The sequence below is a fragment of the Meleagris gallopavo genome, chromosome 30, assembly GCF_905368555.1.
Source record: "Meleagris gallopavo chromosome 30, MGAL_WU_HG_1.1, whole genome shotgun sequence".
Lineage (NCBI taxonomy): Eukaryota > Metazoa > Chordata > Aves > Galliformes > Phasianidae > Meleagris > Meleagris gallopavo.
Window position 1 is genome coordinate 4,269,432 of NC_139433.1, and position 15,442 is coordinate 4,284,873.

At 44.2% G+C, this 15,442-nt stretch overlaps 1 protein-coding gene across 3 annotated transcripts in view; it reads left to right on the forward strand.

Annotated features, from left to right (window-relative positions):
* CPAMD8 (C3 and PZP like alpha-2-macroglobulin domain containing 8) overlaps window positions 1-15,442 on the forward strand; it is a 40,279-nt gene that overhangs the window by 23,894 nt on the left and 943 nt on the right. For 2 of the 3 annotated variants that reach the window (XM_085211615.1, XM_085211616.1), the window contains exons 28-42: window positions 42-198; window positions 465-539; window positions 1,637-1,802; window positions 2,367-2,453; window positions 2,824-2,960; window positions 3,329-3,484; window positions 3,863-3,925; window positions 4,292-4,530; window positions 5,559-5,646; window positions 9,221-9,295; window positions 9,968-10,073; window positions 10,164-10,274; window positions 10,847-11,059; window positions 11,510-11,584; window positions 15,144-15,312. In XM_085211615.1, coding sequence (XP_085067741.1) covers window positions 42-198; window positions 465-539; window positions 1,637-1,802; window positions 2,367-2,453; window positions 2,824-2,960; window positions 3,329-3,484; window positions 3,863-3,925; window positions 4,292-4,530; window positions 5,559-5,646; window positions 9,221-9,295; window positions 9,968-10,073; window positions 10,164-10,274; window positions 10,847-11,059; window positions 11,510-11,584; window positions 15,144-15,312 — 1,917 coding nt within the window. The remainder of the gene's footprint in view (window positions 1-41; window positions 199-464; window positions 540-1,636; window positions 1,803-2,366; window positions 2,454-2,823; window positions 2,961-3,328; window positions 3,485-3,862; window positions 3,926-4,291; window positions 4,531-5,558; window positions 5,647-9,220; window positions 9,296-9,967; window positions 10,074-10,163; window positions 10,275-10,846; window positions 11,060-11,509; window positions 11,585-15,143; window positions 15,313-15,442) is intronic. The other variant, XM_085211617.1, reaches the window with a different exon arrangement.

Consider the following 15,442-nt stretch of genomic DNA (forward strand, 5'->3'; position numbering starts at 1 on the left):
GAAGTAGTTTGGCCACTGAGGATGGGGATTTGTATTTACAGGCTGACAGCATTTGTCCTCAAGTCCTTTGCACAGTCCAGGGGCTTTATTTTCATTGACCCAAAAGAACTCACAGCTGCAAAGGAGTGGATCATTCAGCATCAGAAGGAAGACGGCTCTTTTCCTGCTATGGGCAGGATTCTGAATAAGGACATTCAGGTAAAGACTAAAAATAACCAGTCGGTGCATTTTTAAAGATATTCCCAAAGCAGCAGTGGATGAAGTTTCCTTATGCCTGATATAAGTAGTGGTCTTAAATGGCAAAGGTAGCTTAGGAAGAACCAGGAGTTTCAGTGTGCTCCCAGGCTATTGCCTGGGAAGGAAGCTACAGCAGTGGGTTGGGTTCCTGACTTCCACACTTGCTTATTCAGCATCCTTCCCTCCAGTTTTTTTATCTTGGTGACTTTGTCTTCTTTGCCCCCCAGGGTGGAATCCATGGTAAGATCTCCCTGACAGCTTACGTGGTTGCATCTCTTTTGGAAACAGGTGTAACTTCCGAGGTAACAGAAACTGAGAGCAGCTCTTGTTCTGCATGTCCTAAAAATCCTCACTCTTTCCCTTAGCTTGATTTTGTTGTTGCTATTTCCTGAGGTTCCCTACTCATTAGAATGATAGCATTCAGGTAACTGAGGCTGTTTGAAAGCCTTGAGTGGGGGAAAATAATAAAAGTCCTGAAGTGCTCACAGTAATTTTCTGCCTCCCTGACAGCTCTGTCCCCCTCTGAGAAGTGATGTGATGCTCTCCCGGGGCTGCTGTGCATAGGACAGCCCAGGCACTTCTATTTGCTGGAAGTTTCTGTAGGGCTAATGGCTTTCCTAGAGGAGATTTGCAAGTGTTGCTAATGATCTTAGCTAGGAAATGAGGAGGGGAAGGTTAGTGCCACAGGGAAATCAAAGGAAACCAAATTACATCAAGTCCAATTAAATTGTTTCTATAAATTATCAGAGCTACGTTCCTGCATGGTGAGGTCATTGAGGGAGTTAATAAAACATGTTTGTTGGCTGCAGGGACCCCTGGGAACCTTGGCCTTTATTATCCTCTGGCGCCTGCTAGACGCACCAGAGTGTCAGGAACGCCATCAGACGAACAGCAAAGAGCTCGCTGCTGCTCTGTTCATCCACTGCCCTGCAGCAACGTGACATCTATTTTCAGCTTTAAGGAGAATAAATTCATCTCAGGATTAGTGTAGATGATTTGTGCTATGCTATTTGCTCCTGTCGTTCAGTGTGTGATGTGTGGCTTTTCTTAAGGAAAGCGTTGGTGTCATTCTGTGCAGAGCAAGACCTGTGTTTCCTACTTGTTTCTTAATGGGCTCAAAGTCCTGAGAAAAGCAGTGATTCCAACTCTGTCCACTGATAGGAAGGAGTGAATGAATTCCTTTTTCTGCTTTACTTTTGCACGCAGATCCTGCTTTACCTGTTATGCTGTTCGTATCTTAACCCCTGATAGCCCATGAGTTTTCTCACTTATTCCTTTCCAACTCTTCCCCATCGCACTGCAGGGGTGTCAGCAAGTCACTGTGTTGTGCTTAGCTGCCTGTTGGGGTTTGCAGGGCGAGAGAGGTTGGTAACGTGTGGGCTCTTTCTCCTAACTACAGGAAGAGAGATCTGCTGTTGACAAAGCAAAACACTTCTTAGAGGCCAACTTGCACTCAGCAGAAGACCCTTATGCCACTGCCTTGACTGCATATGCCCTGACACTGCTGCACAGCCCCTCTGCTGCTGTGGTGCTGAGGAAGATGAACAGCATGGCAATCACACAAGGTACTGTGCACCTGGGGCCAGCGTGGCAAGTTCTTAACTTGGCAATTCCACTGCAGGAATAAACAAACAGGCCTTGCAACTCAAATGGTGTGTTTGAGCTGCTGGAGAGCATAGAGCCTGGGAGATGAAGGTCCTCCTCACAGCACAGTTTGACATTGTAAGGAAAGAGTTTAGGAAAGAGTTTTCTGGATTTATTTTGGGAGAGGGCTGAGCACCTTATTCCTGTGCCTGCAACTGATGCTGAAGGAAGGCAAGTGCACTGGAAGCTCTGCAGTAGCTTTCTGGTCAATATGTCAGAGCTTGTCTAATAACACATCGTGTCTCCTAATGCTGTATTTTGATCTAATATTCAAGAATGATCTCATTGATCACATTGAGCCATCCAGGAGCAGGAGGCTGCAGCCCCCTGCTGAGGGAATGCTCCCCTAACTGGAGGTGCAGTGCAGTTCAGGGCATCGATCTGCTGAGTTGGTGCAATAGTAATGTTTGATCCTTCCCATGCACAGAGGCTGAGCTGCAGTCCTGCTGTAATATCGTACATATTCCTCTGTCCTGTTCTTCTAGATGGCTTTACACACTGGAGCTTGACGGGAAGTCTTGTAGCTGATGAAGATACCTTCATGGGATTTAATGATGGACTCTCTCAATCAGGTACCTGTATGGCAAAAGCAAAAATGAGGGATAGTGCTGCAGTAGGAGGCCACCGATGGCACAATTTACATAATACACTTCAGATTTTCCCACATCTCTACACCCTCACAAAATCTATTAGCATTTCTGGAGACATGATAGTTTTGGTCTCCAAAGAAATCTGGTTTACCAAGATGTTCTGAAGATATCAGTCAGTCTGTTGCTTATCTTTGTATTTTCAGATTGATGTAAGGATTGTGTACCTAGCTTTTATTGGCAGTCACTGTCATTTCAGTACTGATTTCCCAGACTTCAACTGTTGACCAACTTGATTCTCTTTCCAGGGTGGTAGATTGATTTATTTCCCCTTCTCCCTGCGCCTCTCTTTCAGTAGTTTCTGCAGAAGTGGAAATGACATCTTATGCCCTTCTGACATACACACTCCTAGGAGATGTGGCTTCTGCACTCCCCGTGGTAAAGTGGCTCTCACAGCAGAGGAATGCACTCGGAGGATTCTCCTCTACTCAGGTGGGCTGCCTTAGGCAAAGGTAGCTTTGGTGATGCATAATTAATTGCAGAAATTAATTGATTCAGGTATGGTTAATGTAGAATTTCTGTCTGGAGTTCAGAAGCTGTGTCCTGTTAAGAAGAAAAGCTTTCTGTTGCTCTTGACTACTTCCTTCTGGAATCAGTAGTTTGAAAGGAACCCAGACTTTGTCCTTACAGATGCTTTTGACAGTAAAAGTGAACAAAAGCTGAGATCTCTTTTGCAGTATGAATCAATAAGGAAGACTCTGCTACCAAAAGCTGATGACAATACAGCACAGTGTTTGTTTGTAAGCTGAGTATGTGCTCTATTCTTCACTATTCTCACCTCTCCCTCTTCTGATCCCTAGGACACGTGTGTAGCCCTGCAGGCTCTGGCTGAGTATGCGATCCTTTCTTATGTTGGAGGAGTCAACCTTACCATTTCCTTGGCTTCGACTAATTTAGACTATCAGGAGACATTCGAGCTCAATAAAATGAATAAAAAAGTTCTCCAGACTGCAGTGGTGAGTGGTTTTGTGTTAATATGATCTATCTGAACTGGAATCTGAATGACAAATCAGCAAAGTTCAGTAATGGTAAAAATAATTTTAAAAAAAGTGAATTGAACACTGAAACGTGGGATTTCCTGGTTTGTTTTGATGTGAAGGAGGCAGCGATCAAAGGCATTTTTAGCCATAAGTACTGACTGATGTTTGTTTTTTGCTGCTACTTGTTTCTACCCTTGTTAAGTGTGGGTGACTGAAGAGAATAAGTAGTCACCTCAGCTGTTTGGGGTCCTTTAAAACTGGAAAGATCTTTCACAACAACCAAGCTAAAATTGATATTCACTTATATTCTGAATGCTGCGTCTTGTCTGAGTCTTAACTATGGGTTCTCCACAGATCCCCAGTATTCCTACGGGGCTGTTTGTGAGTGCCAAAGGCGAAGGCTGCTGTCTGATGCAGGTAAAGTTGCTTCAGGGCTGCAGAAAGTGTCTGAGCAGTGATCTCTAAGCTGACAGCCTCTTTGCTGTATTTTTAACCCCAGATTGCTGCAAGCAAGGAATTGCACTTTGAGTTTCTAAGTAGATATATAACGTGGTACTGCTTTAATCCCTAGAAGCAAATGTGGTTGTACCACGGTGCATTTGCTTTGGTACAGCTTTACCTATACATAACTGAGTTTTAAAGCTTCTCTTGCTTCTGTGCATGCCATTATCTTTCTCTGAAGAGTTATACTATTTATGCTGGTCTTTGGAGAATGCTTGCAGGTGCTACAAAAAAACATGGGAATCTAATGAACCACCTTTTGCTTTCCCCTTTCCACTACAGATTGATGTCACATACAACGTGCCGGATCCTATTGCCAAACCAGCATTCCAGCTCCTGGTTAACCTGAAGGAGCCAAAGTCAGAGCAGCATCTCCAAGCTCCAGTTCTGCTGCGCTCTCTCTCCCCAGATGAGAATCGCTCAGAAACCTTTCACAGAGAGAGAGCAGTGGTGGATGATGATGACCCGGCTGCAGATCGGGACCATCAGGAGTACAAAGTGATCCTAGAGACGTGCACGAGGTAGGAAATGTCAGTCTCCATCCCACCCTGCTTGTTTCTCAGAGGCAGCCCAGTGTTTGGATTAGCACATCGATTGCTCCTTCCATGGTAGGCTTTTCAGCTAGTGAGAACTCTCTGCTGTCTAAGACTGTAAGGCAGTTGCACTGATATGTTTGTCAATACAGGAAAAATACTACTTCATTGTTTTGACACAATTTTTTTAGCTTCCAAATGTTTGCTGAGTGTTTTGGTGCATTAATAACAGTTCCACTTTCTCAGCCCATTTTGCCTTCTGCCTGAGCACTGCAGCTGGTATTGGGGAGGTAGGCTTACAGTTTTGTCAATCCCTTAAAGATCCTGGTAACTGAGGAGGCTGCCCTGCATCAACACAACCTTTCTGTTGTTATTACTGAAACTTCTGCCCTGGGAATTGCTGGAGCAAAGACAGAAATTGGAGAGGAAGCACAGTCCAAGGAGATTGATTGCTGGAAAGAAAACAAAAGCAAATGAAATCTTCTATTTCCTCCTTTTCTTCCTGTAATATGCTCTTTTCATTCCTTTGTCTTAGGCAATGTGAATAGAGAATTGCATCAATGGATGATGGTGAAATATTTAGAGCTGGGGTGTTACTCAGAATGTGTTTTAAAGAGTTTTCAGGTGAAGTCCCTGGGATGCTTTCCTGTAAGGAACAGGAGGAAAAAAAAACAACAACAAAAAACAAAAACAGAATGGGAAGGAGAGGGTTGTGATTACAGGTAAAGGGATACTATAGGATGTTTTAGGGAGATGCATGGAGTTAGACCAAGAGAAAGGTTTAATGACTCCAGGAGACTCTTAGCCCTGAATTGGAGGCCCCTGGATCTGTCTGCAGACCATCCAGTGCCATTGTGGACGTACAAACTTGAAATCCTTCAAAGAAAAGACCCTTTGTATTTCTTTCTCTGCAGCTTCTTTCAGTTGTGTTCCATCATGAGTTGTCTGTGTAGTATCTGTTACCTTGGATCCTGAGTTTATTTCCACTCTCTCTCTCTTTTTGCTCATGTGGGAAGATGGCTGCATTCGGGATCCTCTAACATGGCTGTGCTGGAAGTGCCATTGTTCTCAGGGTTTCGTGCAGACATCGAGAGCCTCGAACAGGTAAGGTGTAATGAGAATGCAAGGCACAGTGCTGAGCTGGGAGCTGGCTCTCTAGTTGGTAGGGATTCCCTTTGGAGAGCAATAGGAAGTAAATGCTGCTGTCTATTAGAGCACTGGCAGAATAGATGTGATTAAAATTGGGAGCAGGAGATCTCACATGTCAAAAAATATTTATCTGATATGAGCAAACAGAAGCTCTGAGCAAGAGTAACAAATGTACTGAGCGTAGCCAAATGAAGGTTTATTACTGAGCACAGCACACAGTAATTAAATGAGACCCATTTGGAAATGCTGAAGTGAAAATGTGCTCTAACAGGAGCTGTTTATGGCTTCTTAGTGGGCTGTGTTATCTCCAACATCTGGATTCCATTTCTTTGGAGGCTCTGTGTCTTGGAATTTTTTGCCTTTTTTTCTTCCCTTCTGGGAGAACATCATGTTTATTGCAATCCAAACTGAGGTGGACAGAATGTGCCTCTTACCCAGCCAGCCCTCTAGGGGAGATGAACTGTAGTCTTCAGCTTTGCTTTATATTCGTTGAGGCATTATGGCACATTCACTTGTTTTTTATGCTCCAGATTTTCTGAAGACTAATAGATTTTAAGGGGTGAGTAACTGAAGAGGTACAGAAAGAAACTAAACTGTATCTTTGAGAACTGACAAGGAGCTAAAAACTACTTTTTTGAAGGAAGAAGTCTTTTTGTAACAGCCTTATCCTCATTATGTGAGAAGAAATGGGAATGACAGCGAAGACCAGGCAGTTTATTTTGACGTCCCAATTCAGAGGAAGAGTGCACACTGCGTTGTGTTCTTTAGAATTTCCTTTGATTTGACTGAGTTGTAATAAACACCATTGCATTTTCTTGGAGAAAATGAGACCAACATATTTCTCTCTGGGGCTGCTCTGCTACTGCAGAAGAGTTACGTCCTTGCAGCTGAATGAGCTTCCTAGCACATTAACCATGAACAGGCTTTCTCTGCACTAAGCACAATTGGCTGTGCTTACTTGTCTGAGCCTCATGTTCTCCCTTTATGGGCAGAGAAACAGGAGTCCCTGTGTAACACCATCTACCAGGTTCTCAGGTAGCAGGTGGTTTGGTTTTGCACTTGGGGTTCTATTGCACGGTCTATCTCCCTAACCAGAAGTGAGTTTCTTCCTTTGGGCAGGAGGATATTTTGCTGAACTGGGAGCAATGTTGCATCTTCAATGGGGAATTTTCCCTCTGAAAAGCTGAGGTACATCCTTCTCACTGCAGACATCCTTTGCATCTGAAAAGTAGGGACAAATCTGGAGTAATGTAGACAGGGAATGAAGGTACAACCCCTGCCATTTCCTTATGCCTGGCAGATGTGTATCCCAGCCATGCTTCCATGAAGCTGTGGTACCAGTCTGTGCTTTGGACGCACCTTCAGCAGCAGCAGGCCCAGTCATTCCCATTGCTGCATTTTTTCTTTGTTACTGCAGCCGTTGCCTTTGCTCCTAGTGAGGAGGGCTGGGGCTGTAAATCAGATTTCCTTGTTTGTTGTTTGCCCTCACAAGGGAGCAGTGTTCACAGAACGGGCCCACGTGCAGCTCCAGGGCACTGATGGTTAATGAATGCTCTGTTGCACATCGATGGCGGCCCCCCTGGCTGTGCAGCCACAAATCCTTCTAATAATGCTGGGTGTCGACAAGGTCAGGAGGTCACCACGGGCTGGTATATATCAGCCTTCACCAGAAAAATGCAACTTTAGCTGAGCTGCGCATTTCCCGATGGCGCCAGCCCCTCCGAGCCCTCATAAAGCCCTGTCTGCAGCCATCTACTGCTGAGCACCAGCAGCCACCGCCAGGCCCTGCCATTGTGAGGACAAATTAAATTGGGCCTTTCCATACTGTGTGGGACTGAAACACGTGTTCCTGTGCTCATTACGGTAATAGCAGGAAGCTGTGTGCGGGGTTTTACAGCTAGAAGCACTATGCTGAAGAAATTCACAGCTGAAGCTGTTGGCAGCAGGCGCAGGCAGATTTTGGTAGAAGTGCTTTTTGCTTCGTGTCATTCTTTCTAATACATAATAACAACTGTTTTCCTTTCTGCAGTGCTTTAATTCTATGATCCAAAATAAGTTATCTCAAAATAACAGCACAAACACGATGAGCTGAGTCAGTATCGCCCTGTGTCACGAATGGGGTTGTCCAACAGGATAAAGCAGCAAGGTGGTTTGGAGCAGAAAGTGCCCAAATTCCAGCCCTCTGCTCCCCAGACCAGGATTTAAACTCAAGTCCTTTCCCACAGGTTCTGAATTAGATATTTCTCACTTGATGGAAGTCTTCTCTGCTCTCCAGTCTCTGAAAGTGACTGCTTTTATTTGCTTCAGAGGCAAGATGGGGTGTATAACTCTGGACATACCTGTGGAAAGTGAGGTGTTTTAATAAACATAAAACTTTTTTCAAATGCAGTTTGGTTTTCTTTCTGTAAGGTATCTTGCAGTGGAGTTGCTCACTTGATGGAAGTTTTCTGAGTACAACGCTTCAAAACAGTGATGGTTGATCAGTTACCTTGAGCATGAAGCCATTATAATATCAAGATAATAATTTTCCACATTTGGAAAAACAAAAGAATAACTCCTATTGGAATTAAAACCAAACAAACTTTGTACAATTATATCAGAGGATGCCACTAAGAGTCTGGGGACCTTCTCAGCATTCTGTTCCAGGGAGATAATTTCTGCACTCTTTGAGTTGGTTCTGTGATTCCATGAATAAATTCTCACACTTTTCTCTGAGCCTTTGCTCACGTTGTACAGACCTGAGGTTAGCTGAAGAGATGATCTAGAGCATCTTTAAAAACAGCTGTGGCAGATTAAAGGCAGAAGCACCCTAGAAGTGAGAGGTGCTCTTAAATCTTGTTCTAATGCTCTTTAGATATGCAGATTGTCTCAATAAGTAATAAAAGAAGCGTGATGTATTGTGTACATTACTGGTACAACGCATACTGCAAATCCCTAAGTGTCAGAGGGAGGGAAGATGTGTAGCAGGGCCTGGCCTGACCCCATTTGTCAAAGGGAGGATGCCTAAGGCTTTTTCAAATGGCTGCTCTTCTCAAATGTAAGGATTAATTTTCCTGGCAGAAGAATGTTTTGGATTTTTCAGCTGGTGGGAGAAGGGGCCTTTAATAACCAGTGTGATCCAGCAGCAGAATTCCTTGGCAGTTTGGAAGAGTGTAAATAAGAGATTTTATGGAGTGCTTTGGGGTCTCTGAGGTCTTGCTGTAGCCTTGGTACTGAAAACAATCTGGGAGCTGTTCTATTAGATTATGGGTGACAAGTCAGGTGTGGCCTGGGGGAGATGAACGCTCCCCTTTCCACAGGGATCAGGAATAACAGCACTGTGCACCTTGCAAGCATTCCTCATCAGATCAGGAGGGAAAAAAAAGTGTGGACAGTTGTTGTTTTTTTTCCTCAGTTGTCTGAGAGCAACTTCACACCTCCTTGCATTTCTCCATCCTTCTCCAGCCAAAGAAAGCCTTCAGTTTTAGCACCTGATGTGCCATTTTCTGTAAGATGAGATGAAACTAAACCTGTTCGTTTTTTTTCCCAGCTACTGATGAACAAGCAAATTGGATTAAAAAGATATGAAGTGGATGGAAGAAAAGTCCTATTTTATTTTGATGAGGTAATGAATTTGTTTCTTGTAATTACGCCACGTTTCAGGTGGGCAGGTGGCTGCACATGGATACAGTGCACTGCTGCTGGTGGCCATTTGCAGATGAGAATTGAGATACAGCTGTAACTGCGAGTTGCCTGAGCCTCTTTTGAGGTTTTGGTTGGGAGCCCAGGCATCAAGGAGGTGGGTGTTCAGCTTCAGCTCACACAGAATCTCCAGCCAGGTATCACTTAGTTCTTACCCCAAAATAATATGATCTCCAGGTATACTTAGCATCCTTAAAAGAAGGAGGCGAAATGCAGTCCAATTCAGACCTCAGTGCACGTACCAGGAAGGGAGAAATGAGATTTCTGCTGTCTTGGCTATCAGCAGTAAACTGTTGGCTAGTTGATTAGCCAGCAGACTGAGGACAGGAGTGCTGTTGGGATACAGATGAGATTCAGGTTTTGCTCTCTGAGGTTGTTTACCAGGTATGTGCATAAATTAAAGGCTGACAACGTATCATTTGTTTTAATTCATTCTGTTTGGCTTTTATTCGTTATCTTTGCCATTGTATCTGCTGTTGGAGGTGCCTTCATTCTCACCCTTTTGCATTAGGGGCTCATATGCTGCATTTGTTCATCTCTCTTTGCTGACAGTGTAGTTTTTGTTACAACGAGTATTTTGCATCATTTTATACAGATTCCTAGCCAGTGCATGACCTGTGTAAAGTTTCAAGCTTTCAGAGAATATATAGTGGGGAAAACTGCTCCTGTTCCTATCAAAGTGTATGATTACTATGAGCCAGGTACGTGTTTGCTTTCCTTTGACTTTTCTGACAGCATTAGGGCTCTAACAATGAGACTCGTTGTGATTTCTCTTTCTTGCTGACCTGCAGCTTTTGAAGCAACTCGTTTCTACAACGTGAGTGAGAACAGCCCCTTGGCACGGGAGCTCTGTGATGGGCCGACGTGCAATGAGGTGGAGAGCTCAGCTAGCCAGTGGGCTGGTGAGTTGCACAAAAGCCAAGCAGATTTTGTGAAATGGAGCCTTCAGGAACGTAGGTCCAGGAGTTGAGAACTCAAAGTGATATTTAGGAAGATGTTTGTGTTGGTGGAAGGTTTAGAAACGTCTGCATGAGAGCAGCATTAAACTCGTGACAAAGACAGCAATGTGTTCTGCTCTCCAGTCTCTGAAAGTGACTGCTTTTATTTGCTTCAGAGGCAAGATGGAGCATATGCCTCTGGACATACCTGTGGAAAGTGAGGTGCTTTAATAATCATAAAACTTTTTTCAGATGCAGTTTAGTTTTCTTTCTGTAAGGTATCTTGCAGTAGAGTTGCTCAATTGACTGAAATATCAAATTACGTTCAATAGTGACAGGATTAACTTGTAATCCTTAACAGTAATCTCTTTCCTATCCCGTGTGTTATGGAAAACTGGGAGAGTTGTAGTATCCAATACCTGAAATTTGGTGTGAAAATTTACATAGGAGAAGTAAGGAGAAAACTGCTTTCACATCTTTCCCTTCCCTACATTATGCAAAAAATGTTGCTCTGGATGTTTCTGTTTACTTTGCAGGCTTTTCTCACTCTGGGCCATGCAATAACATTTTTGGATGCTTGGAGGATGAGTATTTTGAGCAGTGCATGTGCTCAAGAGACTGTGGCTATGATGGGGATCCCGTATGTGGATCAGATGGACAGATCTACCAGAACCATTGCCAAATGGAAGTAGCATCGTGCAGGAATAATACGAGGATAGAGCAGATCCCCATGTCTCAGTGTTCTAACTGTAGGTTTCATTCAGTTTTTTATTTCTGCTACAATCTAGTTGGGGAGCACTACGGATCTAACCAAATGATAACTACAGGTGTGTGGTGGGGAAAAGAGGAGAATTCAAAACCTCCTACATAGTGTTCTGCCACTCACACTACAGGAGACTGAACTGTAGAAGCAGCTGCCTGCCTGCAAGCTCAGCACTGGATTTTCTGTTATCATGAATGCATATTCTACCAATCTTGATAAATCACTAATTTTCTCAGGAGTTTGGTTTTCCTGAAGTGAATAATCCAAGGTAAAAGTACTATCAGTGTAATGTAGCATATTTTGGAGACTCTGCATGTGCTTCCAGGATGTGCAGTGCATTACACCTGAACTAAATGTACCACCTCTGTAAATGCAAATATTTTCTAGAGGCTGAAGAAATGTGATGACCAAGGTATTGGTTTTTCTTTATTTACAGCCAAGAATTTGCCAGAAGAAAGAGAGACAAACTCCCATACAGCTGAGCAACCCAGTGTCCAACAGACTCCAGCAGGTAATATCTGCATCAAGTGGCAGTCCTGATCCTTTCAGAGCTGCTGTTTGGAATAAAGGGCCTTAGTGAGCAAAAACTTTAAGGTCATGAAGTAACCAGGAATTTGGCTGCTCATTTTATTTGGTGCTTATATTCATGCATTTTTTTTTTTTTTTCCAAGGCTGGTGTCAGACTTGCTCATGGCTCACAAAAAATCTCACCAAGAAGCAGTGGAGGGTCAATAGAATAGTTTATTTCGTGCTGTTTCTAGTAAATAAACTGGACTACATTTTTCTTGGCTGCTTTCCACTCATTAATTTGTTTCTGGCCTCTAACTCACTGCAACAAATCAGTAAAACAAGTTAATTCCTCGAGAGGTCTCCATGCCTTCCCATGTGTGTGTCCTTCCTCCACCTCCTTCTTGGGCACCAAAGTTCAGAGCACCATACATTCAGTGTGAGAGACACTGGTCCTGTCCTCTGCCCATCCTCTGCTCTACAGAAGTTGATGGTAGTTTTTAAGGTTCAAAAGCATGGTGAATATTCCATCGTGACCCATTTCTGTAGGCCATCCACTCTTGGTGTTTTAATACTTCTGTTATTTTCCCTCCCTTTGTTTCTGAACTTGATGTGTATCAGAATGCTATCTGCTAGAGGAATTGGAATGAATGCTTGTTGTCTTTTACTCTGTGCAAGTGCAGTGTACCCAACATGAGAAAACTTTGCAATCTGAACCCTTTAAAGCAGCATTCCCAAACTGCTCTGTAGGACACTGATGGTGTGCAAGTTCATAGTGCTTTGCTGTTGGTCTACAAAATGGGGCTGCCATTACGTTATTCTCCAATACAAATTCAGTTACCTGAGATAGTCCACAATCCAGAAGCTTTCAGAACAGAGTTTTTGAAATAACTTGCATTGAAATACCTAAGAAGCATAACCCTCTGGTTTCTGTTTTGAACAGACAAAAGCAATGTGGGCTCAGATAAATCTTGTGTGGCGTTTTCATACACTTGAGATTAATAAACATACGTGTGTCATGGGGATGTGTTTCTCAAAGCACAAGCATTATGAGCTTGCTGCATCCTGGGGTATGTAAGTGCTGAAGAGATCTCCTGGAAGGCAGATCCTTGTCTGAAATGAGCTGTCTGAGCAGCCATGGCAGAGTGAGCATTCAGAAATAAAACAGACTAAATCCTGTATCAGGAAAAGCGCTCAGCATGTGATTTTCATTAATCCTCTGAGCTCCTCTCAGGTCAGCCACATGGTACATGAATCAAAGTGTAACAAATGAATGAATCCCTCCTTATGCATGGGTCTCATTTGGACTCGCTGGTTTGTTAGCATTGAAGCATGAGATTGGTTTAAGTCTGCTCAGGTGCTCTGGGTTTCCAGTGAGTGTTCTGATGAGCCACGTCTAAATCTGTGATTTCCTAAAGGGATGCAAAGCTCCAGGAGCCAAATCAAGATCAGGGTAGGGGGTGAAGTTGCTTCAGTGTGTTAATCGTCAGGAAATGCCCTTTTCCTGCAGAACCTCGTGGTTGTTTTATTGTCTGATATCTTTCCGCATTTGCCATGTGATTTGTGCAGGCTCAGCTTGGTTTGATTGATGCTTCCATTGTCAGCTCTTGCCTATGGTAACTCAGCAATGGCAACAATCCTTCCAGCAAACAGTGGGGAACTTCATAATGTATTTGGGCTCACTTTGGCAGACAGGCTTGTAGTATAGTTCCATATACGCCACTGATTTTACTAGAATAAATAACAGCTTAAGAGTTATGCTATTAAGTTAAATAACTGTATGGATGCCCTGAAAAATCAGTTCTGCTTGTGGCGTATTCTCTTTTAGAGGAAATTTAGAGGAAAACTTGACAGAACCCAGCTGAAATGAAAGCCAGCTGAAGGCACTCATGACTGAATCCTCTTCCTCAGCTGTTTCTCACAGGTGATCTAGTGAGACTCAGAGGTGGAATAGCTTTTTCATGAGTAGTATGGATCCACCCCTGCCTATAAGTATTGCAGCTCTGCTGGTATGCTTTCACAGCCTGTTCCAGGCACTTGGGTTGAACAGAAGGCTCCTGAAGCAAGGTTTTGGGTGGAGGAGCAATATCGAATAGTGCTGTGGCTGCACTCAGTGGTATCGCTGCTGCTGTTCTGTTGCACTCTGTGCTCCCCTGAGCAGGCAGCCCCCCAGCTTTGTGCTGTCTGACCCCCCACCCTGTGCCCTCCAGCTTTCTCCCCACTGCTGGAGCTGTATTATTTGTACAGTTCTCTTCCAGCAGTCAAAAGGTCCAGGAGCTGCGATCAAATTCCTGATGGTATTACAATTCTTTAATTTGGTGTCATCGTTATTTCAGAAAATGCCATCACCCATCTCTGGCTTCTAATGGGAACATCAGGGTGAGCTGTTTCCAGGTGGAATCATCCGTGCACTGCTCACAGCAGTGCTGTTCTTTGAGGACTGATGGAATTGGCATTGGGCCACTTTTCCTTTCCCCCCATTGCTGCTCAGCAAACATTGGCTGAGGCACAAACGTTTGGAGATGGGACAGCAGTTTGTAGGCAACAGGAAATGTCAGCCTTTCATCTTTGCTTTGACTCCAACACTGCATTCCTAGGAAAAGTGAGGTCTGTGATGTTAATTCTGTCCCTGGTGGACAGCAATCATCCATTCATAGAGCAGCCTCATGATCTGGCACGTTCTCACTTAGAGAAGGCCAAGAAATGAACGCAGATTGACTGCTTGCAGGCAAGTGTTCCCTTGCCTTGGGCTGAGCCTGTTGCTGGGAGGGTGTGGGAGGCAGCAGGAAAGCCTTCAAGTATTTTATTTCTAGAGAACAAATGTTTTCAAAGGCCTTGACAAGCATCCTCCTTCAATAAAGCAAACTTTTATGAGGAGGACATTTCCTCTTGCAACAACTATGTTTTGGTGATTGCTGTAATCCAAAGCAGTGTGTAGAAAGCAAACTGGGTGAGATTAAAAGCTGAGCTGGCTCAAGGCACAGCTCAGAGCACGAGGAGCTACTGATATTCCTTGAAATTGTATCTTGCAGCCTTACCTCTGGGCTGTGGGCGATAACCCAGCACAGAGGTATGGCCCTTTTTGGTGGGATGGTCACTGAGTGATCTGCCAGTGCCTTGGGGAGCTGGAGGGAATGTGTGGAGGATAAATGTCTGTTTCTGCCCATTTCTGTCTAAGTGCTGACAGCTCCTTGGTGCTCTGGCCGAAGCCGACACACCTCAGCTAGATGAGGCTGAAAGCAGAGTAAATGTTTTCAGTGTGGGATCCAGGTCCGTTGTGCCAAAATCTTCATTGTTGTTGGTCTGAAAACAAATCTTCCTCTTCCAGCTGGTCTCTTCATCACATACATGGAGTAAACTTTGTATGTGAACCTAAGCATGCGTGCACTGCTCTGCTGACACGTGCAGCCTCCGTTACACAAATGAAACGCTTGTACGGCTTCTGAGTTGTCTCCCTGACTGCCATTCCTTCCCTCTGATGTCATTCCCCTTTGCACTTAAGCATTGCATGTCACAGCATAGAAGTTTCTTTGGCTAAAGCACAACCACGGTTTCCCTTCCAGCTGAGGAAGGCCCTCCGCTGCAGTTGGATCTGTCGTATTATTCCTATGAGTACGACCCCGACCCCTACGCCTCTGAAGCTGATGTTTTTGAGACGGTGGCAGAACTGACAACAGTGAGCACGTTAAGAGAAGTGGACGCCATTCAGGAAGTAGTGACCACCGTAGAATGGTGAGCTGGGGATTGCAAATCCGCTCTGAGAGTTCTAGCACAGCAATTCGTGTGTTGGGTCAAATGCGTTCGGTTCCTCAAAGTGGGCACTCTTATAAGTGGCTCGTGAGCCTCTTTAGCAAATGTTCAC